At 39.5% G+C, this 25853-nt stretch overlaps 1 protein-coding gene and 1 pseudogene across 3 annotated transcripts in view; both read right to left on the bottom strand.

Annotated features, from left to right (window-relative positions):
• Window positions 1-1379: 1379 nt before the first annotated feature.
• The window catches only part of SIEL (ARM repeat superfamily protein), a 44319-nt gene continuing 19845 nt past the window's right edge, over window positions 1380-25853 (bottom strand). The window contains exons 5-10 of one of the 3 annotated variants that reach the window (XM_077394569.1): window positions 17410-17550; window positions 16876-16965; window positions 4239-4792; window positions 2566-4027; window positions 2119-2437; window positions 1380-1982 (exon numbers count right to left, since the gene is read on the bottom strand). In XM_077394569.1, coding sequence (XP_077250684.1) covers window positions 3109-4027; window positions 4239-4792; window positions 16876-16965; window positions 17410-17550 — 1704 coding nt within the window. In that variant the 3' untranslated portion in view covers window positions 1380-1982; window positions 2119-2437; window positions 2566-3108. Of the gene's footprint in view, window positions 1983-2118; window positions 4028-4238; window positions 4793-16875; window positions 16966-17409; window positions 17551-25853 lie in introns of all 3 variants that reach the window. The other 2 variants (XM_077394570.1, XM_077394568.1) reach the window with 2 other exon arrangements.
• On the bottom strand, window positions 10688-16582 carry LOC143890552 (large ribosomal subunit protein uL11x pseudogene; annotated as a pseudogene).

Below are 25853 nucleotides of genomic sequence, written 5' to 3'. Positions count from 1 at the left end.
TGAAAATTTACAGGGTAAGAAACACCAATTCTCTGTTCCATATGGATAATTGTTCTTAAAAGTGGATTTTCTAAACAGAAACATCACCAAAAGATGGTGATTGAAATAGAGAAGTATAATTGAAAAAATGAATCCCATGGAAAAAACAATCGTAATAGTTGATTCCGTTTCTTTTGAGGATGATAGAGATATAATGATCAATACCACAAAAAACCACAAAAAAGATGAAGATTGAAATAGAAAACATCAATTGAAATTCAGATTGAGATTGTGTTACATGAGTGAGATATTTTCTCCCACTAATCAAGCAGTTGTAGTTAGTGGTGTTGGCTATTGATATGTTAGTAGCTGTTTTTATTTTAGTGGACTCTATGTCATGAGTAGTGGTAGAGAGTAATGCGTTGTTACTGAGATCCTTATCTCATGCTTTCCTTGATGGATTTTGTATTTAAAGGGGATTCAGTAAACGAATAAGATATCTTTGGCAAAAAATCAGAACACGTTGTTGTGTTATCCGGAGGATTGGGTTCAGAATACGGCGTCTCTACCAAAGTGGTATCAGAGCCTAGGGTTGGATCAATGTGTGGAGAAGCTAGAGCAAGAAGTGGGTTCTCTCATAACCGGGCAACAACAGATAATGAACAGACTTACAGAGCTGATTGACAGGCTATCTGCTCAGGAGGTGGGAGAGAATTATCAAGCACAGCCAAGAGGCAATGGAGGAAAATCGGGAACCAACGGTCGATCGCAACACAATGGTTCACGTCAGTACTACATTCTTAAATTATTGAAGTTGGATTTTCCCTAACTTTATCCTAAAATCACACTCAACAAACCATCCAAACCAACCAACATGAGAAACCCAAATCTCTTCAGTCATATTTGTAAGCCAATGTTTCATCTAAAGCTGCCCAAAGATTGCTTTGACAGAACATTCCAACCATATGATCAATGGAAAACAAAACAATTGTGAAAATCAAATAATGGAATTCTTCACCGTTGATCAAACTGATTAAGTTTGTCCAAACAGAAATAATTTTTACATGGGAAACCATCTAAAGGCTTAATTTAGTCCACTTTTATGGATAAATCCAATGGCTCTTATTCTTAGCATATGGCCCATCTACATGGCAACCCCCCAAACCACTGACCCCGATCACCACACGTTCAAGTGACAGCATTCGAGCAAAACATAGCATTAGCGCTCCTGATCTGAAACCAATGGGAGTAGAGCTCCTAATCTGAAATCAATGGGAACCCATAGCCCATTTCTTTTTCCTAAAATGCTAGCGGAAAAAAATAGCCGTTCAAGGAGTGATGCATAGTAATATTGTTTTCTAGAATTAGCAAACCATACAGGTCACTACTCACCAGCTAGATTAAGGTAGCAATAAATTGACTTTATTTTTTGAAAGAAAACGATTTTATTAATCAAACTATAATCGAAATACAATCATGGGGATGAGGCGTCCCCAATGTACTACGAATACAGTCCAACCTTCCTACCCCAGGAAACCCTTATGAATCTCTATGAATACCCCATCAAAACTGCCAAGGCAGCCCAAACTCTGTAAAAGAGAAGAATTCCTGCAGGGCCCCTTGTGTGAGGGCAGCCCAAACTGTTTCGCTAATTTGTCATCAGTTGGCTGAATGGCGCATGTGTTGAAACTTGGGCTAAATCTGATTCACAATATCTCTAATCTCCTCAACAATGCTCGCTATCTGCCATGGACCGATCACCTTGTTTGTGGCTCAAGCTATCGCATTTGATGAGGCCCCTTCGATAGTCGAAGGACCTGACCCATGTTATGCGAACCATCTCAGACCCCATAATAAAGCTCTTGCCTCCGCCTCATTGGTGCCGCAAATTCCAGCAGGTCCTCAGTAGGGAAGAATTGCAAGACCGCTTGAATTTCTGATTTGTGCATTTTCTTTTGTATCTATTTCCAAAGTTCAATGTGCACAATCACGGTGGGGAATACCTGAAAACCAAAGAGTCGTTAGTCGGTAGATATGGACTCTTCACATGATGCATCCATAATTTGATTTTTCACCCAAATAGAACAATCTCTGCTATCACAATACAAAGACAAAAAAAAGTCCTTTTGTGTTTCTCACCTTCCTCAAGAAGAGAAACGGTGATCGCCGATCATCTCTTATGACAAGTGGAGAAAACGAACCAAACCATTACTGATAAATAATATATCTACGTGAAAATGATTAACAGCAAGTAATATGATCAGAAGGACAAGCAGCTCCACTCTATTTCTACTGCCCTACCCCAACTGTTAGAAGCCACCAAGATAGACATTTCATCATACAATTCCTTCAAAGACACGCCTTCACAATATTACAATTCCATAGCACGGAGAATTGTGTCTGTGACTATTGAAAATACAAGCACAATCAGATCTCCAACTGTTACAACCTGCCAAAACTGGAAATAAGTATAAATCAGCCAAACAATAAATTGGCTAGGTTTTCCCAATTATATTATCCTGTAGGTTTTCTATATTCTTTAGCTGAGTTAACGTGAAAGGCAGCTTTCCCAAATTTACATGATACCTGTATATCAGAATAGAGCTTCATAAACCCTGATCGGGAATTGAACAAATTCAAATATTCTTCAGCATAGTAGCATATCACAAGCATAGTAATTTCAGCAAACCATGCTTGCCTTGCGATCAGCAGAGGAATCTTGACCCAGAATAGTAAATTTCACCCTAAAACTGTGGTTTCAGTATGGAAATTCATCTTCCCAATCACATAACATGTTCTTCTCTCATTTTCCCTTAAGGTAAAATTGAAATTTAAAAGATAATATCACATCTATCATCTCATAGACACTTCGTCACAGCCCAGGGCCTCAGAGGCTGGCTCACTTTGTAGACAAGATTATGGATTTGCATATGGTTTTCCATTGGGTTTTCTCATGTGAGGGGGAATAACGATGTGTGGAATCATTAGCAAAGAGGGTGTTCATACTTTATAGGACTGTTGTTGCGTTGCGGCAATCTCTGCCCTTCTATTATTTTGGTTCTCCTCCTTTCTAATAAGTTTCGTGTTAGCTTTCAAGGAAAAAAAATTGTTTCACCCTATTCTCGATGTCTACCAAACAACTGTATTCTTCATGGCAGAAAGATAAACTTCCTTTTCCTTGCAAAGGTATGTAAGCTCCCGTTTAGGCCCGCCCTGACCTTTGCTCGGATGAATGACATCCTCAAATGGACATTCGATACCCACATAGGCCCTCAGTGAGAAAGAAGCAGCTTTTGGAGTTCTGTAGAAGGGTACATCAATTACACATTTCCTCACTTCATCACACCCTCCAAATCTATTTAAATCCAGAAAATCATGCTCAATCAACTCCCCAACAGCCATTTGTAGCCAAACCCTATCTTTGCTTGAAATATTATACAATGTGATCTGGAATGTGATACCCACAGGCAATCCTGAAACAAAGGGAAGAGGATTTTCAGAATCATTACCAGGAATTTGCAGCTCCGCTTTAATGTGTTTGAATTTTCCTCCACACACAATTCTCTCAAGGGTGAAGATTTCAAGTAGCTTACTACCAGGAAATTGGTAAGAAGCATCATTGATATTTCCTTGGAAAAACGACTTTAATTCTTTAGCAAAATCAGAAAGTTCAGCTGACCCTTCTTGACAGAGAAATTCTAGACGAGACATTGTAGCATGCAATCTCTTCAAGGTAGGAGGGTAACAGCATATTCCAACATTCGACAACCTAAATACACAACTAAGCAATATCAGCTGTAAAACATGGAATTCCTCTTCATTACTCAACCCCAAAAACCTGTACCTCATACTTCTAAGATTTGTGTCTAGCTTTTCGAATATAATATCCAACACCTCAATGCCAGCAACACGAAGTTTTCTTGGTTGCAAATGTTCCCATATTTCTGTTAACAATTGTATTACCTTAATATATCGAAAGGCAAAGGCCAATACACCAACAGATCCATCAGAAGGAACGGTTATCATTGACAGCTCTTCCTTGCAGTATCTGCATGCAAAAAAATAAAAAAAGTTGGAGACAAATTTGAAAGACATACGACCTCCATAAACCAATATATTAATATTAAACTGCTCCAAAAGTAGGTGGTGAATTTTTCAACAGATTGTATACAAGAATACTGCTTCTTGTAAGCAAAAGAAAAAATCATCCAAATAATAATGAGACAAGAAAGGAAGACTATATATTGAAAGATTAAAACCTCAATGTTCTTAGTACTTCATTAGTATATCCTGACTTTATTGAGGGCCAGGTTCCCACGACGACTACCAGAATATGATTAACAGCGCATATTACTTCCTTGGGAAGGAAGGCCACTTTCTGTTGATGTTTTAGAACAGTTGATACCTGCCTCGGACCCACCAAATTATTCGGAAACTCAAGTTCTGATGTATCCTCACTGATTTCCTGCATGGAGCTATGTATTCGGCAAATTCTCTTATCTTTAGTACAATTTAGATTGCCACCTCCAACGACATGCAAAAAGTGCTCATCCTCTTTGATGTTTGCCGTTGCAGCTGGAAAAGGCATCGGTCTCTTGCAGTGACACAAATAAGCCAAAAGGGGATCTTTGTTTATAACTTCTCCCAAAGAGCAACAGATCCTTCCTAATAAGGGAAGTGCATAAGAAAAAACTCTATCTGGAATATTGCACATAAGTTGGTCATTTGAAAATGGTGATGCTATGGCTAGCACCAATAATGCTGCCATTTGGGGTCTATCAAGACCCAACTCTCCTTCACATGAAGGTTTTATCTGTAACCAGATAAAAAAGAAAAGAAAAGAAGACAACATTCAGTTAAATCTAGTTGGTAGATCAGACAAGAAAACTTAGTAGGAAAGAATGTGTACAACAAGCTCACAACATGCTTAAGAGAAACATGATAACATGCATTTTCTGGTAGCTATATACAATCAAAATCCACAAAACCTGGACTTATCAGAAAATAATGGGAATGGCGACGATTTTGCGAAGTTATTCTAGATTTTATAGAAATGACACTAAACAATGTGTTCTCAAAATTCGAAGCATTTTTTAGCAGCTATATACAATCAAAATTCACAAGGCCTGGAGTGAGCAGAAAATAATGGGACCGACAATGATTTTGCGATATTATTCTAGATTTTCTAAACTTGACTAAACCATGGGTTAGCAAAATTTGTGATTTACCCGAATGATATCTAGGAATTTCCATCAATATCACAGTAGAAATCCATTCCTTGAAAAAGTATTTCCATAAAGGGTGCATTTAAATTGCCGGAATTGGGCATCAGAATTGGAACCGATTCTGTTTCTGTTTGATTCCAGCGTTCGGTTTAGATTTTTTAGTTTTTTTTGGAATTTATAGCGGAATTTTGAGTTGAATTTTCACCGGCATTTGTTACCCACCGAAGAGGTTGTATTCTGATTCCCATGTGCTCTCTCTCGTTTTCACGATGCTCAGAAAGAGAACCAACCCCAAAACAAACCCAGCATCGATTTGAGATCCTAGAAGGTTAAATGAATCTAATGATCAAAAGTTCACAACAGTATGAGAGACATGTGCTCTCTCTCGTTTTCACGATGCTCAGAAAGAGAACCAACCCCAAAACAAACCCAGCACCGATTTGAGATCCTAGAAGGTTAAATGAATCTAATGATCACAAGTTCACAACAGTATGAGAGAGATAGGAGAGACTATCTTCGTCCCCCATGGGAGAGAACGGAGGGATTGTCTTCATCCTCCATGGTCAATCAGGTTCGAAATACAGGCCATCGCCTCTGGGATTTGGTAACCCAAACCCGGCCGAGATCGTCTTCATCCTCCATGGGAGAGAAGCCGAAAGGTCCCAGACTTTTTCCGGCAAGAGAGCTAGTAGGTTCCTGATCTCTACGATTTTCGCTGGTCTGTGATCATCAGGCCGACCCCTTGCCAACAAGGGCTCCAAGGTTGAGCCAGACGATCAGTTTTCCTCCTGTGAAGAGACCTTTGAAAGCAATTGGAAAAGGGTTTTGAAAATAATGGATGCTTGTGTTCCGATTGTTGTTGTATGCAATTGGAAAAGAGTTCGATATTCTTGGGATTTTTTTTCTTGGAAAAACGCATAACCAAACAGATGGTTCTCGATGAAGTCTTGGCAGCCTCTTCCGATTGTTGTTGTATGCAACCCAACTCCCAAACCACACAATTTAAAATTTCACAAAAATGAAGATGGATAGAAATTTATTAAAAAGAGACTAGAAAGGTTGGGAACAATATGGTTTCATGGCAAAGTTAAACAATTACTTCCTCTCTAACAAGACAGAATCATAGGTATACTTGAGATAGGTATTGAAGCTATTATTTAGCCGAGACTTTGAATTTATAGCTGACACACGTGTCATGCCATGTACGACAGGACACGTGTCGACGCTCCTTTGGACACTTCTAAATGTAATGCTAGAAGTGTTGGACTTAATGTGGGCGTGTGGACACATTTTTGTACCATGTCAAGTGTGACATTCTGTTTTATTATTGAATATTGCGTTTACTTCGTTTACTATTAACTCTTCTTTTATTATAAACTCTTCTTTTAGCTTTCTTTAACTAATAATTTCCGCTATATCCTCTTGTTTTATTATAAACTCCTTTTAGCTCTTCTTTAAGTAATATTTTCTGTTATATCCCCTCCCCAAACCCTAAAACCCTAAACAAACTCATATTCCAATACTACATTCATTGTATCATATTTGTCACGCCCCGACCCCACTATGTAGATATTGTCCGGTTCTAGGTCACCTACCATCCCTGGTTTTGTTTTCCAGCAGCACCAACCGTGCCCGACCCACTCTGCAAGTCCCGCCCCTTGGAGATGTTGAAAACGCATCTACATAGGGAGAGGAGAAATCCACATATATAGCCCGGTAACTTTTTGTCCCTTTCCGATGTGGGATCTTTCAATCCCCCCCCCCTAGGGCCCAGCGTCCTCGCTGGCACACCGTACTGGATGGGAGGTCCCGCTCTGATACCATTATGTCACGCCCCTACCCCACTGTGTAGATATTGTCCAGTTATGGGTCATCTACCCTCCCCGGTTTTGTTTTCCAGCAGCACTAACTGTGCCCAACCCACTCCGCAGGGCCTGCCCCTTGGAGATGCTGAAAACGCGTCTACATAGGGAGAGGAGAAATCCACATATATCGCCCAATAACTTTTCCTCCTTTCGGATGTGGGATCTTTCAATCCACCCCCCTTAGGGCCCAGCACACCGTACTGGATGGGAGGTCCCGCTTTGATAGCATTATGTCACGCCCCGGCCCCACTATGTAGATATTGTCCGATTCTAGGTCATCTACCCTCCCCGGTTTTGTTTTCCAGCAGCACTAACCGTGCCCGACCCACTTTGCGCGGCCTGCCCCTTGGAGATGCTGAAAACGCGTATACACAGGAAGAGGGGAAATCCACATATATAGCCCAGTAACTTTTCCTCCCTTTCCAATGTGGGATCTTTCAATCCACCCCCTGTAGGGCCCAGCATCCTCGCTGGCACACCGTACTGGATGGGAGGTCCCGCTGTGATACCATTATGTCAAACCCCCTACCCACTGTGTAGATATTGTCCGGTTCTGGGTCATCAACCCTCCCCGGTTTTGTTTTCCAGCAGCACTAACTGTGCCCGACCCACTCCGCAGGGCCCGCCCCTTGGAGATGCTTAAAACGCGTCTACATAGGGAGAGGAGAAATCCACATATATCGCCCAATAACTTTTCCTCCCTTTGGGACGTGAGATCTTTCAATCCACCCCCCTTAGGGCCCAGCGTCCTCGCTGGCACACCGTACTGGATGGGAGGTCCCGCTTTGATAGCATTATGTCATGCCTCAGCCCCACTATGTAGATATTGTCCGGTTCTAGGTCATCTACCCTCCCCGGTTTTGTTTTCCAGCAGCACTAACCGTGCCCGACCCACTTTGCACGACCTGCCCCTTGGAGATGCTGAAGACGCGTATACACAAGAAGAGGGGAAATCCACATATATAGCCCATTAACTTTTCCTCCCTTTCCGATGTGGGATCTTTCAATCCCCCCCCCCCTTAGGGCCCAGCATCCTCGCTGGCACACCGTAATGGATGGGTCCCGCTCTGATACCATTATCTCACGCCCAGGCCCCACTGTGTAGATATTGTCCGGTTCTAGGTCATCTACCCTCCCCGATTTTGTTTTCCAGCAGTCTTAATCGTGCCCGACCCACTCCGCAGGGCCAGCCCCTTGGAGATGCTGAAAACGAGTCTACATAGGCAGAGGAGATATCCACATATATAGCCCAGTAACTTTTCCTCCCTTTCTGATGTGGGATCTTTCAATATTGATCTCCCTTTCTTATTGTATATTTGGGACGGAAGAGAACTAGATTAAATTGATGAATGCAATGTTGTTTGACTATCTCATGTTTGTTTTAGATTATAGTTGATTAATCCTAAGATTTCTTAGTTTATTAAATGAATACCATATTTATATTGTTAAAAGAGCCAATGCTAGCGTCAAGCGGCATACAAGCCGCTTGAAACTAAGCGGGCGCTGGTTGGTACCTATGTCACAAAAAACGGCGAGATTTTGAAACTCTCGTGATAAATTCGCATCATTTTGTTCAAACTTTTAAAACCTGTTAAAAAGGTTATTATCGTTGAAAACGAATTTGCTGTGAATTTATCACGAATTTATCGTGATCGTATCTTATACAAATTAATAGCTTTCTGAAATCTATTTCGCGTACAACTCTCGAATCTCAACTTCTGCCCATAAAAAAAAGTCAACTTACGAAAACCCTAACTCTCCTTCTTTCGCAACAAACCTCCATGTTTCCAAGCTTCCATCTCCCCTATGCGCAAGAACACTCAATTCACCGGTCTATTTCGATCAGGAAGAAGAAGAAGACACAGGTTAGTGTTTTATTTTTATTTTTTGAATTTATTTCGGCTTTCTATATTTTTTTTTCATATTTTTATTTTGTTTGGGTTTTTTACAGGGGGGGACTTATTTATTTATTTAGGTATGTATTTCGATTTAGCTCGTCTTTTTTTATTCCATTTTTTAATTTGTTTTCTCAGTATAGTTTCTTTAGGGTTTTTGTAGTTTCTGTTTTTTGCTTCATATTCCTTATTCCATTGACCCCAAAGCCATTACTTTATTTCTCTGTTCCTCTCCTTATCTTCTTTCCATTTATAATCTTTCCATTTATATTTCTCACCCTAATTTTTTAAGGTGACTTTAAATTATTATTCATCACAACAATGAGCTAAAAAATATTATTTAAAGGACATTTTTACGATTTGAGGTACCAATATGCTGCTGAGTATGTATATCTTCTAATAAATTCAAGCCACACCCATGCGATTCCCGATAAGAGACTAAGGCCATGTTCGTTTAAGGCCCCGTTTGTTTTGGATCATGAGAATTGATTGTTAGTTCCAAGTTCCAACCGACTATTGGACTGGATTGGAACTCACAATCAGTTACAGGGCCTAAGATTCTCAAAAGTCACACTGAATGTGACTCCAATACTGATTATTGAACTCAAAATTTATTATTTAATATTTTTAATAATTTTATTGTTGCTGTTTTTCCCGATATAAACCCAAAAAAACAAAAAAAAAATTAATATAGCCCGACATTTTCCCTTGCAGAGAAATTCCCGAGAAGGAGATTTGTGGCATACAAGCCGCTTGAAACTAAGCGGGTGCTGGTTGGTACACGTGTATCTTAAAACTACCCAAAGTAAATGGAGATAACAAATGCGCCCAGTTTGCTACCCATGTGTCCCTTTTTACCAGAAGTAGAACATGTGAAATATGAACTGGTAAACTAAATAAAAAAGTTTGTCCCCCATTATCCACACCTTTCTCTTAAAGTGCAACAGCCACCATTTCGTCTCCCACCTATGGCTCTCTCCACTCATCTCTGATTCATACTTCAATCGTACAACCTTTACATGTTGTACGCCCTTTCATCATATAATCTCTTATTTTGCGATTCTAATAACCGTAGTTACATTGTCACAAATCTTGTTCTCGGGAATTTCTCGGCAAGAGAAAATCTCCCATTTTTTGGGTTTATATCAGGAAAAAAGGTTAAAAACAAAATTATTTAAAAATATTAAATATTTTAAAATATTTTTTTTTTTTTTTTTTGAATGAGGTAGGGCGGGTGGGTGAAGGAATTAGGTTTGAGAGGGCCAATTGGGATGAGGGTGCGAAGTGGCTAAAAATTAGGAAACAGTGGGTCGGATTTTGAGTAGATTTTTTTGCTTCCTAATTTTTAGCCACCTCTCACCACTTGGAGATATTGCTTTCCTGTATTTTGTTTCTTGATTTTTACCCAATTCACCTGCCCAACCTCCCTCTCACTAAGACAACAGTCTATCATATAAAAAAAATTCATGGCAGCCAAACGTGCCCTAAATCGAAAAAAAAAACACAAACAAAAACAAAGACTAACCTAACAAAATTGAGCTTCATGTAAAAATACCCAACCAAAATCGAATAAAAAAAAACGAAAATCCAAAACCCTTAACTGGTTGTTTGGATACAAGTATTTTAGAATCCAGAATTGTAAAATTCTGGATTTTACGAGCTAAAACCTGGATTTTAGAAGTTGAAACCTTGATTTTATAAGCCATGTATTGTAGACCCAGGTTTTAGCTTACAAAATCTAGATTCTAGCTTATAAAATTCTGGTTTTGGCTTGTAAAATCCAGGATTGTAGGATTGTAAAGGATTTTACAATCCTGAGTCAAACGACCCCTAAAAAATACAGGAAAAAGAAAGAATAACTAACCTCTTGTTCTTCTTCTTCTTCTTCCTCAAGATCGAGTGGCGACAGTTGTACGCAGAAGAGACAGAAGAGAAGGGTGGCGACTCTTGCAAGGAGAGAATACAGAGGAGAAGGAAGTCTTGTGGGAAAAAACGAAGGTCGAGGGTTTCTTAAAGTCGAAGTCTCCGAAGAAAAAAGTTTTAGCCAATATAAAGTTTATGCGAAATCTCTTTATAAATAGAAGAAAATATGAAAGAAAGTCGTGAATTTATCGCAATAAATTCATTTTCGATGATAAATTCATTTATATCATGTTTTAAACGGGTTTTAAACATTTAATGATCTCTACGGAAACCGTATCTATCTCCACAACTCTCACTTCTTGAGCGGAACGGAAGATGTTACCAACGACAGAATTCTGTCGTCTTGTTGTTGTTAGTCTTTGTTAAAGCCTTTCCGTTACTTACCACTTCCTATGTGAGTTTTTTCACAAAGTGAACAGCACACACTTGTTCCTGTCTGAACCATTTATAGTTCCCACCATTGTTCCGAAACCAACCTTTCTTTCTTATTTCATCCCCGAGAACGATTCTTTTTCCTCGTCTTAAACACACTTAATTTCCCGAGTTATTATCATGCATTACCACTTCCATGAATATCCCACTTACTTTAAGACTCCTAAATCATTCTTCGTAACCTTTCATTAAGAGATGTGACCACCCGCATGTCATATCCTTTCGCACGCGTAAAAGAAGGGCTGTCTCAAGTAAAAAGGGGCCGAATATATCATTTCCCATATCCAAACCATTAATTTGTTGGACCCTAACCTAAATAAGCCATGCCCAAAAAATCATTTCCATATGATGGCGCTAACCCTCCCATTTGTGGAAGTTTCTATATGGTGTCATGCCATCCCCCTACATATCAGAGGGTGCAAGTCGGGCATGAGCAACCTGGGAAAGTGATGCTAGAAGCGGAAGTTATTGGGGACCAACAAATTAAAGCTTTGGAACTTCAAACAAGATGAGCTCCAGCTGATTTTTTTTTTTCCTATTATGTTGAGGCACAACAAATGAATGCTTTGGAACTTAACAATGTGGGTGGTGATAGGAAACAATAAATCTCACGAGGATCACATGGATCTCTCGTGAGATACTTTTCATCCTTAAGGATGGCAGCCAGCCAAGCTTACCTATTATGCCATCCTTAGATTGGCAAGCTGCCAAATCATTTACCTTTTTATATTATGTAATATCCATAAACTCTGTATAGCAATATTATTTGAATTGTAACAGTGGATGTAAATATGGCCTTTCCATTTCTGTTGTATTGTAATAGATTTATAAATACAGCAACACTACAACCACTATGGTATGCAGGATTCGACCATCTCTTTCTCTGGTGTAACGTGTGTTGTGCTTCTCTCCTCTCATTCAACTAGTTCTAATTCTTAGTTCTCTCTCTCTCTCTCTCTCTCTCTCTCTCTCTCTCTATACTTTTTAAGTATCCGATCCTTCTCTCTTGTGCTTCATTTTTCCCTAATTCTCTTCTCTGATTCATCTTCATTTCCCATTTCTGATATGCATCTTTATCATCCACTCGCATGGTACTTCCGACAAACACAACCGCCTCTTCTCGCGTTGCTACCCTCTCTGCAACGTCCTCATGAGATTTATTATTTCCTAACAGGTGGGCCCCAGTTGGTTTTTAAACACGTGATAAAAACTCCTATAAACCTATCATCAACCGATTGGAGGGTTAGGACCATCATATTATGTTTGGGGCAAGGATAAAACTTACTTCTAATGCCCTCTCATCCCTCTATGTATCAGTAAATCAGTGGTGCATCGCAATTTGTTTTTGCACATTGGCTATTCCTCTGGGTCTTTATGGTGTGAAGACCTATTATGGTATTAGAATGCTCCTTCATCATTGCGAAATGATTTTTTACATCTTTCGCAATTATATTGTGGCTCAGGTTGATGCTTAGGATATTGAGGCTCCTCCATTGTATAGTATTATGAAGAGCAAATTGGGAAAAACAGAGAAAAAGAATGTAAGCAGTAGAATGAAGAAAGTTGGCAAGGGAATAAAGAAAAATTGTGTTTAAATAAACATAAAATTAAATCTACAAATCATTTCTGTTTCTGGGTACTGTACTCGGGATTTTCTGTTTGGGGTGTGAATCTCGTGGTAGAGAGAGAGAGAGAGGGAGGGAGGGAGGTAGAGTATTGGCTGTTGTACCAGCTGTTTTGGGTGAGAGTACTAGATGTTGCACTGGCTGTTTTGGGTGGGGGTACCACAACCGATAAAGGGAGAGGAATTAATCCTTGAAGTAGGCGATTTTATCAGCGCCCTTACGAGTTTTATATGGTGTCCCCTATTTTTCTCAAAAATTTAGTGCCCACGTGATTAGATGATCCAAAGTATTCATTTATTGGACCCCAACTTAAATATGATGTGCCTAGAAAATCATCTTCATAGAATGATTTTAATTACCAATAAAACTGTTCTCTCTTAAAATTATTTTGGGGGATTCTTGTATTTAAGTTTTCATCCAGGGGGTTTTTAGTAGTTTTCTATATCATGAATTGTCGTGTATGGTAAGATCTCATATTTTGAATATGTAAGTTCTATCTTATATTCCTTTGAGGGTTGCTAGGAAAACAAGATCCTGTGCTGAAAAAAAGCACGGGATCCTCTATTGTGACACGCACAAAAGACAAGTAAAACAGGTGTGTAAGATACACTTTTGTTTTTAAAAAAAGGAGCTGATATATTTGCCCCATTTTATTGTAGGTACACCTCCTTTAACCCGTTCAGGCCGACTTAAGTGGGGGTAGGAGTAGTAACAACTAAAGGGTATTTTTGTAAATCACGAAAATACCCTACTATCCCATATATCTCGCCAAATCCCTTGACCCAATTTTCTCTGTCTCACCCGTCGTTGATAGAAAAGATCTCATGGTGGAATCAAAGGAGGGCAACCTGATTGGCCAAGGAGGTAGCCAGCCCTTTCTTCAATGGAACAAACGTTGGGTGAAAGACATCAACCGTCCAGAATGGAAGGAGCAGTGACCCTTATGTGGTTCTCAAGATGAGCAAATAGCTAGTTACTCTATAATGACAATGAAAATCTAGAAAACAACATTTTAATCATTCAACCAATTTAATTTTAATATGATGAATTGCTATTCTTCACCAACAAAATTAAATGAAACCCATGGTACCTATTCTTAAAATTTTATAATGTAATACCCAGTCTGTTCTCACCCTTATTTGTTCATTTGATCTGCAGCTCTTACGATCTTTCCACTAATTTACTTTCATCTAATGAATTGTTTTTTGCTTTTCCAACAAAATTTCCCCAACCCTTACTACCAATTCCAACAGTTTTGTAACAAAACACCCATTATTGAACTCCTCGGCCATATTTGCTCTTTTCGTCTGCTGCTCTAATGATCTTGCCCAGTAATTAGTTAATTACACCAAGGATCCGTTCCACCAGATTAGACATGAGTGAGAAAAAGAGAAAGTAGGGTTAGCAGATTTGGGCGAGAGAGATAAAGTAAGGGCTGATTATCATGGGTATTTTCATAATTGTAGAAAATATTCTTTAATTGTAACTGCACCCACTTTAGCTAGTCTCAAGGAGTTAAAGTGGGTGTCCCTAGAATAAAAAGGGGCGAACATATCAGCTCCCTTCATTTTTTTGGTCTATTGCTTACATAAATCATGCCCAAAAAAATCTCCTAACTCTCTTGAAGAGGTTTATGTATTGTGTCATTCATCAACAAATTGAAGGGTTAAGATCATTCAATGAGGAAGATTTTCTAGGCACATAATATTTAAGTTGGGGCCCAATAAATGAATGCTTTGGATCATCAAATCATGTGGGCCCCAGTAAATTTTTGAGAAAAATAGGGGGCAATATATAAAACTCTTTAGAGCGCTGATAAAGTCGCCCACTTCAAGGATTAATTCCTCTCCCTTTACTGGTGCGGTACCCCCACCCAAAAACAGCCAGTACTCTCACCCAAAACAACCGGTACAACAACCAATACTCTCTCTCTACCACGTGATTCACGCCCCGAATGGAAAATCCTAAGTATAGTACCCAAAAACAGCAAAAATGATTTGCAGATTCGGTTTCATGTTTATTTAAACATAGTTTTTATTTATTCCCTTACCAACTTCCATCGTTCTACTGCTTACCTTCTTTCTTCTCCGTTTTCTCCAAATTTACTCTTCATAATACTTTATTATGGAGGAGCCTCAAATTCCTGAGCATCAACCTGAACGACAATATTATTGTGAAAGATGTAAAAAAAACATTTCACAATGATGAAGAAGCATTCAAATACCATAACAGGTCTTTAAACTAGAAAGACCCAGAAAAATGGCTAACGTGCAAAAACAAATTTCGATTCGACACTGATTTACTTATATATGGAGATGAGACGGTATTAGAAGTTTTTTCCTTTCCCCAAAAATAATCCAATGATGCTAACCCTCCAATAGGTTGAGGATAAAAGAAAGGATCATATACAAAAGCAAATGAAGAATCCAAGTTATATTTCAGACAATATCTAAATACTAACACTAGCTTACTCCAAAACCATAAATTACTATTCTACGCTTTGATGGAGACATAATCAAGTTAACCAAACACAAAATCCTAACAAAACAATGAAAAAGAGAATCGATAAAATGAAACAACGTGCGATAAAATGAAACAACGAGCAGACCCTCACTCTCGATCTCGTCCTCATCATTCAGTTGACACTTTGACATCTCCATCCGAAATCTCCTTCTGCAAATCCTTTGGATCCTTCCCATTAACCGTACATCCAACAGAAACACACATCCCTAATATCTCCTTCACCGTCCCGAATAGATCCTTCGCCATCGACCTTGGCCGCATAATCCTAGCGATCTCAACAACATCATCAAGTAAAATATTACCAGAATGCTTTATATTCTTTGTATTTTCTAGTCACTCCTTCAGAGCCTTGATGACAAGAGCGGAGGCTGAGGGGACCACGACGACTTTTGCCTATCAATTCTGGATGATAAGTTTGACCGTGACTCGAAGTCCTTTACAGTTTCTTTGGCGATATCTTCGCCGATTTTTTGGGGGGAGAGACCAAGCGGTCCGATCTTCGGAGCAAGGGATAATGCGGCTCCGACCTCGCAGCTGGTGATGCGGACGTAGACCGTGTACCAACCATAAAACCCTAAACAAACTCTTCTTCCAATATTATATTCATTTATCCTAATGGTCTCTCATTCACGGTGCAGATTGGAGTACATCTCATTATCTCTTGTTTATTTTAAACTTGTATTTTTTTAATCCTTAGATTTCTTAGTCTGTTAAATGAATATCACATTTATCTTATTTCAAATTATGATTAGTAATCAATAATTTTATATGTATCCAATATTCTATGTATGTAAGCGTAAGGTGTATCTCCGTTTCAGGATTTTTAGTGGTTGCTGTGTCAGACACCGCGTATCCATATCAACAGTCGACATGCGAGTCCGTGTCCACAAATCATAGATTCTTAATCATTTTCTAATGCCTCAGTGGTATGGAGGCACTCCAAAGACAAATAGATGGAGATGTCGGTCCATCGATTGCTACTAGGAAGGCTGAAAAATATTTTACTAAAAACCATCCTTGAGGATCATGGACCCAAATTCTGTTATTTAGTTAATGAGGGAACACAGACTCTATTCAACACCTAACAAGACAAGGGTAGCAGTAGCACAAACCATTTTTATTTATAATGCCTTCTAAAAATCAAATCCCAAACTACTCTTTCCCCCTCTAAGGCAACACTGCCTAATAATCAACCCTCTACAGATTGTTTTACATGGATTATTACTATCCTAGTTTTGTTTTGAGAACAAATGGTTTTACATGGATTATTAATAGACATGTGCAATCATGGTAATGAGTAGAACTTAAGGTTATTATCTAAGATCAATTCAAAAGCATGTGCAACTTGCAGATGCATGTGAGCATAAGCATAACTGTCATTTTTAAATGTCTGAGGAAATGTTACCACCTCTTGAGCAAATCCTTTCATGAAGATGGCCGAAAAGTCCACATGATTTTTACCAATATGATATAAAACACAGAAGATTTCGACTTCATCCTGAAAATATGAAAGAAAAATACACCATAATTTATTAGGTACTTTTAATAAAGAGAGGGCGATAGAGTAAACCAAATCAAAACACCTAATATGTTCCAAAACAGGAAAAAATAACATAATGGACAAATGGAGTCAACAGGAGAAACTAGTAATAATCAAGCAGTCTAATGAATGCAATATTCATTTTTCAATTGCAGAAGAGGAATCTGAATTTGAAGCCCACAATTTGCAGTATTTGTTATGAATGGTAATTAGGTCACCTAGATATATGCACGTGCAAGCTATCAAGGTATGTATCAATTATGACTTATGAGATCCAAGGAAAGACTGGAGTGTCTGGCTAATAGAACTTCAAACTATAACTGCGACTTTATTCGTTAGAAGCTATAAAAGTTCACAACTGTGGAAGAGATGTCTAGATAAAAAAGTAAAGGAGCATCACACCTCTGGGTATGTTTCCAAATTTGTCAGAAGGCCATTAATTGAGGATTTAAACATCTCTACATCAGGCAGCTTCATTACTTGGAGGAGTTTTCTTGCTGCACATCTGATTAAGGGATCAATGTCCACTAGCACATTGAGGAACTGCAAAGCTCATATATGCCAGTTAATTCTTTCAAGAAGAAAAAAAAAACACCAAAAAGTATAGTAGCAGCAGCAGCAACAGTAATATTAGGAGGGTATATATGCCAGTTAGCTCTTTCAAGAAGAAAAAGAGCTCCAAAAAGTGTAGTAGCAGCAGCAGCAGCAGTAAAAGCACCAATAGTAAATGTGTGGAACAGAGCATGTCAAAATGTTCATAATCAAAGTATCAAACTCCTCTGACTATATCCACTAATGCAACAGTACCCATTATAATAACTGACAGACTGTTAGCAGGAACGCTACAAATCAGGATAAAGAAAAGTAATGCATGTAAACCCTTCTTTTTTTAATTGACTGCATGTAAACTGTTGGTGGAATCCCCTCTCACCAACAACACACACATATAAAAGCGTACAAGAACATGATTAGGGTATATTGGTGAAGTGAACAATATACCCTCAATAGTACACAGTACATCTAACACTCGCCCTCAAGTTGGAGAATATCTGTCATACATTCCCAGCTTGTTACAAATTTAACTTGGCTGACCCCAAAGGTTTAATGAACACATCCGCCAGTTGATCTCCCGACCGGGTAGACACTGCATATTTCACCCTTCTGAATCTTCTGCCAAATGAAGTGGCAGTCCACTTCGATGTGCTTAGTTAGCTCATGAAAGACTGGGTTTGTAGAGATGTGAACTGCAGCTTTATTGTCACAATATAGCAATCTGCGTCTATAAACCCTTCTAGCTTTACGTGACCATGTTTCTTGAAAAACATCCCAGAGCACCTTTTAGGTATTTAATGATCTGAATCACAGCTGCCTAGTGAGAAGTGTGCGGCAAGCTCATGAAGTGGCTGACTACTCCTACTGCAAATGAGATGTCAAGACGAGTAACAGTTAAATAGATTAGCTTTCCAACCAGCCTTCTGTATCTGTCGGGGCCATCTAATAGGTCTACCGAATCTAGAAGAAGTTTTATATTCGGATCCATAGGCATGGCTGCAAGTTTCAATCCCGAAGAACCTGTCTCCTCTAATATTCCAACACATATTTCTTCTGTAATAATGGAAGTCCACTACAAGAATAGGCTAGCTCTATCCGAAGAAAATATCTAAGACAACCCAATTCCAAGCCTTTTCTGGAGGAGCTCCGCATGCGCCTTATGGAGAAAGGCCAATCATACTTCCGTATGAGCCCTTTATGCACCTTGCAATAGACTCAACACTGGTTTAGGAGATGCGACCTGTCTTTTTTTCGAAATGGCAAGATATATTATTAGCGAACACGATGCTTGACCTGTCTTAACCGAAAGTGCATTCGATTCGATTCCATTCTCGATCGCACCTATCTTATGTATCTTCGGTCGGTATAAGAAGTACTTACTATCTTTCCCAAACCCCATGTTCTGCCTACCTAACTGAACTTCTCTTTCTAGCCCCTCTACGCTTACCAACGCCTGTATTCTTTTGATTGTTTGTTGTACATCTAAATCCGTTTTTAGGCAGAGAAGATACTCAAGGAAATCTATTTTTATGAAACCCCTACTGATGTCGTATCCCAGCTAGCTACGACCAAACTTCCCTCTTCAGTTTCTGTATGCCTGTCCTGTCATTCCTAGTAATGACAATATCATCCACATATACTATCAAGAAGATATATCCTGCATCAAACTAGTAGCCAAAAACAGAGTGATCAGCCACACATTGTTTCATGCCGAATCTCAAAATTGCATCACTAAATCTCCCAAACAATGCTCGAGTAGATTGCTTAAGATCGTAAATGGCTTTGGGAAGACGACAATATGAGGAGCGCATCTCCCCCTATACACCTCCTCAGTGAGATCACTATGAAGGAATGCATTTTTAACATCCAACTGATATAAAGGCCAACATCAATTAAAAGCTATGGAAATCAATACGCGAACCGAAGGTATCTTGGCCACATGGGAGGTCTTTGTGTAGTCTACACCAAACGTCTGAGTGTATCCTTTCGTAACAAGACACGCCTTAAGGCGTTCAACATACCCATGTAGTAAATACTTAATGGTGAAACCCAACAGCAACCAATAGGCTAAGCCCCAAATGGGAAAGAAACCAACTCCCACGTGCCATTTGAGTGGAGAGTAGCCATCTCAACCACCATGGCAGCATACCATCCAGGATGAGCTAGAGCATCTCAAATAGACTTGGGCACAGTGATAGAAGACAAACTAGAAACAAATGAACGAAAAGAGGGTGAGATATGATCATAAGACACAAAATAAGAAATATGATAGTACGAGAACAAGTACAGGAAGCAATAGGCAAATCAGGAATAGTAGAACTAGAGTCAGCAGGTGGTGGATTACCTGAAGGTGATCTGTGAGACCGATGAATAGATTGGTTGGGTGTAGAGGATGCATCTGCAGTAGGATGCACAATCCGACGAGGGCCCACATGTATAAACCTGTTGTTGAGTAGGAGGAGCCTCTAGATTAGCAGACGGTAACGGAAGAGGCAATCCGAACTCACCCACAAGATCGGTCGGAAAAATAGGGAATAAACTCAAAGAATGTAACATCAACGGAAATGAAAGTTCTCTTCAAGAAAGGACTATAACACGTGTAACCTTCTAGGTACAAAAATAACCCCAGAAAGATACACTTTTCCGTCCAAGGATCCAACTTGTCAAGACCAGGAGCCAACTTCTGAACAAGGCATGTACAACCAAAGAAAAGTGTGACCAAGGGAAAAAGGAGTACCTAACGGATATAACATAGAAAATGGTGTCTGATCAAATAAGACAGAGGAAGGGAACTGATTTTGCAAGAAACATGATGTGAGGACTGCATCACACAAGTATACTTTTGGTACTTTCATCTGAAATAGAAGTGTCCGACTCATATATGAAAGATATCGAATTTCTCTCGGCGATGCTATTTTGTTGAGAAGGTATAGGGACAGGAAGACTGGTAGATAATACCACAAGAATCAAGGAACTGTTGAAACCCATTGCACATAGAGAAGTAGTCCCTGGCATTATCAATACGCATGCAGTGAATCTAACACTTAAATAGATTAGCAATTTCATGCCTTAAAAACTTCACAACGATCTTTAATAAGAAACAATCATGTCATCCTTGAGTAGTCATCAACAAAAATCACAAAATACTGAAAACTAAGTAAAGACGGAGTTCTAGAGGGACCACATACATCAGAATGTACTAGCTCAAATGGACGCGAAACACAATCAACAAATCAAGAAGGGAAAGACACCCGATGATGTTTTTCCAACTCACACGACTCACAAGTAAAGGATTGAACATGACTAGACAATATAGTAGATTTCCGAAGCTTCTCAGCAGAGGGGTGGCCTAGGTGACAATGCCACTGATACGCATCAACAGAGCTCCGTAGGGAAACACCATCACTGCCCTACTCAAGATATTACAAGTCATCGAAATCACGACCAGAAACAATCCTCTTCCCAGTCTTCAGATCATGAAACACACAATAAGATGGGAAAAAGGAAACATAACAATGTAGATATTTAGTCAGATGACTAACAGAGAGTAAATTAAAAGAAAACTTTGAAACATAAAGAAAAGAAGATAAAGTGAGGCCATTATAAGTTGAGACGACGCCAACTCCTGAAACAAGGGATGTAGTCCCATCAACTAAAGTAACAATATGGCCAGAGAAGGAATATAACTGCAATGAAGAAAGAACAGTAGAATTACCAGTCATGTGACTTGAGGCTCCTGAATCAATGAGCCAGGATTCAGATAATGTAGTAGTAAGAAAACAGGAGGTGCTACCTTTTTGTGTAAAAGTGGCAATAAATTGCTTGCCTTTGTCTCTTAGATGCGGTAGCTCATCGTATTCAGCACGAGAAACAAGGTATCTACAGGATCAGTCAGTACAGGAGCCGAAGATGAGCTCTTCGAAGCAGCAACAGAATCATGAGCATACCGGAGAGGCCACAACTCAGGATGCAAGTCCTAACAGAAATCAATAGAGTGGCCCTCCAAACCACAGTATGTACAGACTCGGGATTCACGGCCTCCAACGCCACGGCCTCCCCATGAATCCCGACCAGCATCGCGACCACGGCGCCCACGACCTCAGCCTCCACAACCACCATGTCCTAGTCAGTGGACTGGGCAACAAGAGCCAATCGCTCAGTGGAAGAGGTTACAGGCACCTCAACCTCATAGACCACTGCCCCCTCGAGAAAACCTCGTCAAGAGAAGGTAAAGTGCTCGAGCCAACAATCTGTTGAGGAATCAGAAGAAACTCAGGTCTCAAAGAGCCAAGTATTGTACTACCGACAAGTCTTCCTGGCGCTTGGCTAGCATTGTAGGGTCCACAATAAAGGGCATAAACATGTCCAGCTAGACAGAGAGCGTCACAAACTAAGAATAGTGCTCGAAGATCGACATATCACCAAGCTGTAACTGAAGCAGCTTCGAGTACACATCACATATCCGAGTGAGATTGTTGGCGCCCGAGTAAAGAGTCTTGGCGTGTTTCCAAACAGCCTTGGGCGTAGGGTGATACATCATCGGCCCAGCAATCTTGGGCTCCATACCGTTCCATAGAAGAATCTGAATAATAGCATCTTCCTGGATCCATTTATTGTACAACTTATCATCAATAGGAGGACGGTTCTGATTAATAAAATCTGATTTCCCCTTACCACGGAGAAAGTTCTCAACAGCTCAACGTCACGGATGATAATTAGTGCCATCAAGCTGATAGAGGTCATCTACACATCTACACCATAGGAACCTCCAACGAAGAAGAAGTAAAGGCAATGAAGTAGGTGTAGCCATGAGGATTTCAACAATAAGGAATCAAACAACAATAAACAAATCAGCAACAACAAGTAACTGAAAGCGCCAGCAATGACAACAAAGAAAATCACGAAGGAGAACAATATGTTGTCCCACACACCATCACGCAACTCCGGAACATAGATAGAACCCGACAAGAACCTCAACCTCAAACGAAAACAGAAAAATCAGCAGCCCAATTAGCCCGGAGTCACCAAACACAAGTTTGGAAAACAACTAAGAAAAGGGTTTAGATAATCGAAAGATGTGAATGGATGAGGGAGGGTAGAAAAGAAACCCAAAATATGATGATCAGAAGACCCAAAGGGGTATCCGAACATATGTAAAGTGGGTGTAGGTGGGGCGACAGTTATATGGGGTGTAAGTGGAGACAATGACAGAGTGGGTTTGGGGGTGTTTCGGCAATGAGAAAAGTGAAAATAGGGTTAGGCTAGGGTTTTGGGAGGGTGCGGCATTAACATTGGGGGGGGGGGAGGGTGATTTGAAGTGCAGAACTGTGACGGGGAGATGAAGTGCAGAGAGGAAGAAGATCGGGGTGGGAAGGAGAAGTGCAGAACTGTGATGGTGAGGGGCGGCGGCTTCACAAACTGAGGCGAGGAGGGGCGGCGGCTTCAAAGGGCCATGGTGGTGGCCTCCAAGGGTGTACCTAGGGCACGGTAACCCTAGGGCTCTGATAGTATGTCGAGTGGAGAATGAGAATGAAAGAATAATGAGTGTGAGAGTTGGAATCCCCTCTCACCAATAGCATACATATACATATAGGAGTGTACAAGAACATGATTAGGGTATATTGGTGAAGTGACCAATATACCCTCAATACTACACAGTACATCTAACATAAACCATAGTTAAGAAAAGCATAGAAAATATAACATATCAAGACTTCAAATTTAACATTAAGGAGGGACACGAATTTGGAAACAGTCAATTCATGCATTAATGAGATTGCATTAATGAGATTGAGACTCATGTAGGGAATTGGGACTAGGCGTAGTGTTGAACCCTACCAGTTGAAAGTGGTATGCGGCGGTGTGCCTCAAAACATAGCATTGGGCCATTGGCAACCCTGTCCCCTCTTATAGCTGAACAGAAGGCCCAAATCTTGAAGCCTTCTCAGAACTGGCATTTGGGCATTTGGTGTTTCCGAACTTAAATTTTCTTCACAAATATAGTTGGATTTCTTATAGCCTACTAGCAACAGACTAAGGAGCCAAGTTTAGGCATTTCTTGTTCAAGTCATCAGGGAGAAGCACTACAATCTTCGTAATAGAGGCAGAATTAAAGATAATGTATCATGTAGGCACTCCCCAAAGAAGGGATAAAGTTAAAATTGGATGAAATTTCTCAGGTGGTGCGGATCAAGGAGAGATGCATCAGGTAAGTGTATGGAGGGTTATTTCCAGATCATTTGGCAGCAGTCAGGTAAGTTTATGGGGGTTATGTGTAGATCATTTGGCAGCAGTTTTTTTATCCTTCTCATGTTGGCTAACCATTCAGAAGTAATGGCGCTCTAACATAAAGTAAAGCTCCTTCACAGTTTTAAAACCAATAGGGTAGGAATTGAGAGAATCCTGAATTGGTGATTAAATCGCTCAAGAAGATGACTTCTCAGAGTTTCTTTTCCTTAAGTATAGAAATATAAAACCTCTCAAAAAAAAAAATACATACAAATATAAGTGATCCTAATAGAAGTGTGTTCCCCATGTGTGTAGGAAAGCTAATGCCTAAAAGTAAGGCAGAGGATCAGGCCAACATGGAACTAGGTGTAATACTTAGAAGTTGGAACTATAGTTGTAGAAGCCTGGTGCTTAGATTCTTTAGAAGACGTTCACTTTGGCCCTATGCCTAAAAAGATATATTAATATATTTCTAGGGAGACTATCACTTTTTTGTTTATTTCCTTTCATATAAATAACTAAGACACATTTCAAAAAGGGGGAAAAAGAACAAAACATTCTCCAAATATCAATTTTCTCAGTTAGTGCAAGTCTTATTTGGCTGGTTGCCACCATGACTGTACAATAGAAGATCCTATGATAACTATCTGATAACTAAATAATCCAGTGTTCTAAAAAGCGCTGGGCGGAGCTGGGCGGCTGACTGATCTCCCAGCGCCTAGGCCACCCAGGCGTTTTTCATTTTTTTTATATATTAATATATTTTCATAATATCTTGCATTTTTTTATATAAAATATAAATATTTGAATACATAAAAATCCAAATCATTTTATGCATAAGCACTAAACATTAAATAATAATAAAAAGTCAAAAACATAATAAGAAATTAAGCATAAAGTGCTTAATAATTTAAGTATTTAAGATTACAACACAAATCCATGACCAAAAAAAGATTAAAATCCAAGCACTTCTTCAGTATTCACCAATCATTGTCCTCTTCCTCCAAGACCAAGACTCTATCTTTATCTGAGTCTTCAAACCCGCCCCGCCCAGGCCCACGCTCAGCGCCAAGGAGCCACCTCATCGCCTAGGCGGCTGCCTAATAACACCCAGGCGGTGAGACCGCTTTTTTAAAAGCCCAGGGCCTGGGCGGTGCATTTTTTCTGCGCCCAGTGCCTAAGCGACACCTAGGCGGCCGCCTTTTAGAACAAAGAAATAATCTCCAATGTCAAAAAAATTGGGTGTATTTCCACAGTTAACAGCAGGCACTGCCACTCAATCCCATTGTCTCTCTCTACGACCTTCGAGTTAGTAGCATTTTGCCTAGCCGATAACCAATACCCAATCTTTCTTTCTTTCTTATTTTTGAGAAGTATTGGCATCTCCATAGCAAGACATATCCATCCCTCCCCTGTAATGACCCGCTCCCAACAAGGGCATATAAAGATACAAATCATAATTAAATCTAGGCCGTAGATCTTTCGAACAAAGATTAACAGCTAGATCTTCAATTTTGAGTTTTCAGACCGTAGGATATGTAAATTAGATATTGGATCGATCCCCAATCTGTAAGATTCTTGTGTATTTCCTATCCCTATTAAATTAAACAATCTTAAAAATGGACGGTCATAGTGTATTTTCGTCACTTTTAGTATAACCTATTTTTAGGGCATCAAATCTTGTCCGTTCAACATGATTTTGGTCTTGGTAGATGGGTATTTCGAATTCCTATCCAACAAACACAAGATTTAGCGATTCAGACGTGATTTGAGCATGTTATGACCCTTTTTCTATTAGGCTTAGGCATAGTTACAAGTTTATTAGGCAACTTTTAGGTTGTTTTATTTAAAAAACTAAAATGTAAAAGTAACCTAATATAACATAAATACTGATAATATATTAGAATGAGCTAAGAAGCCCAATATTGATATTTCCACTCTTCTTAAGTTAGTATTAGATTATAATTAGGAATCTAATAATTAGAATCCTTCTTGAAATAAAACTCTAGGCTAAGTTTATAAATAAACCCATCTAGGGTTATATTCAATCACCTAAAAATTTAAGG

The sequence above is a fragment of the Tasmannia lanceolata genome, unplaced genomic scaffold (assembly GCF_043159265.1).
Source record: "Tasmannia lanceolata isolate RefF3 unplaced genomic scaffold, GAP_Taslan_0.1 ptg000013l, whole genome shotgun sequence".
Taxonomy (NCBI): Eukaryota; Viridiplantae; Streptophyta; class Magnoliopsida; order Canellales; family Winteraceae; genus Tasmannia; species Tasmannia lanceolata.
The sequence above is the reverse complement of the archived record's forward strand: the minus strand, read 5'-3'. Positions and strand labels throughout refer to the sequence as shown.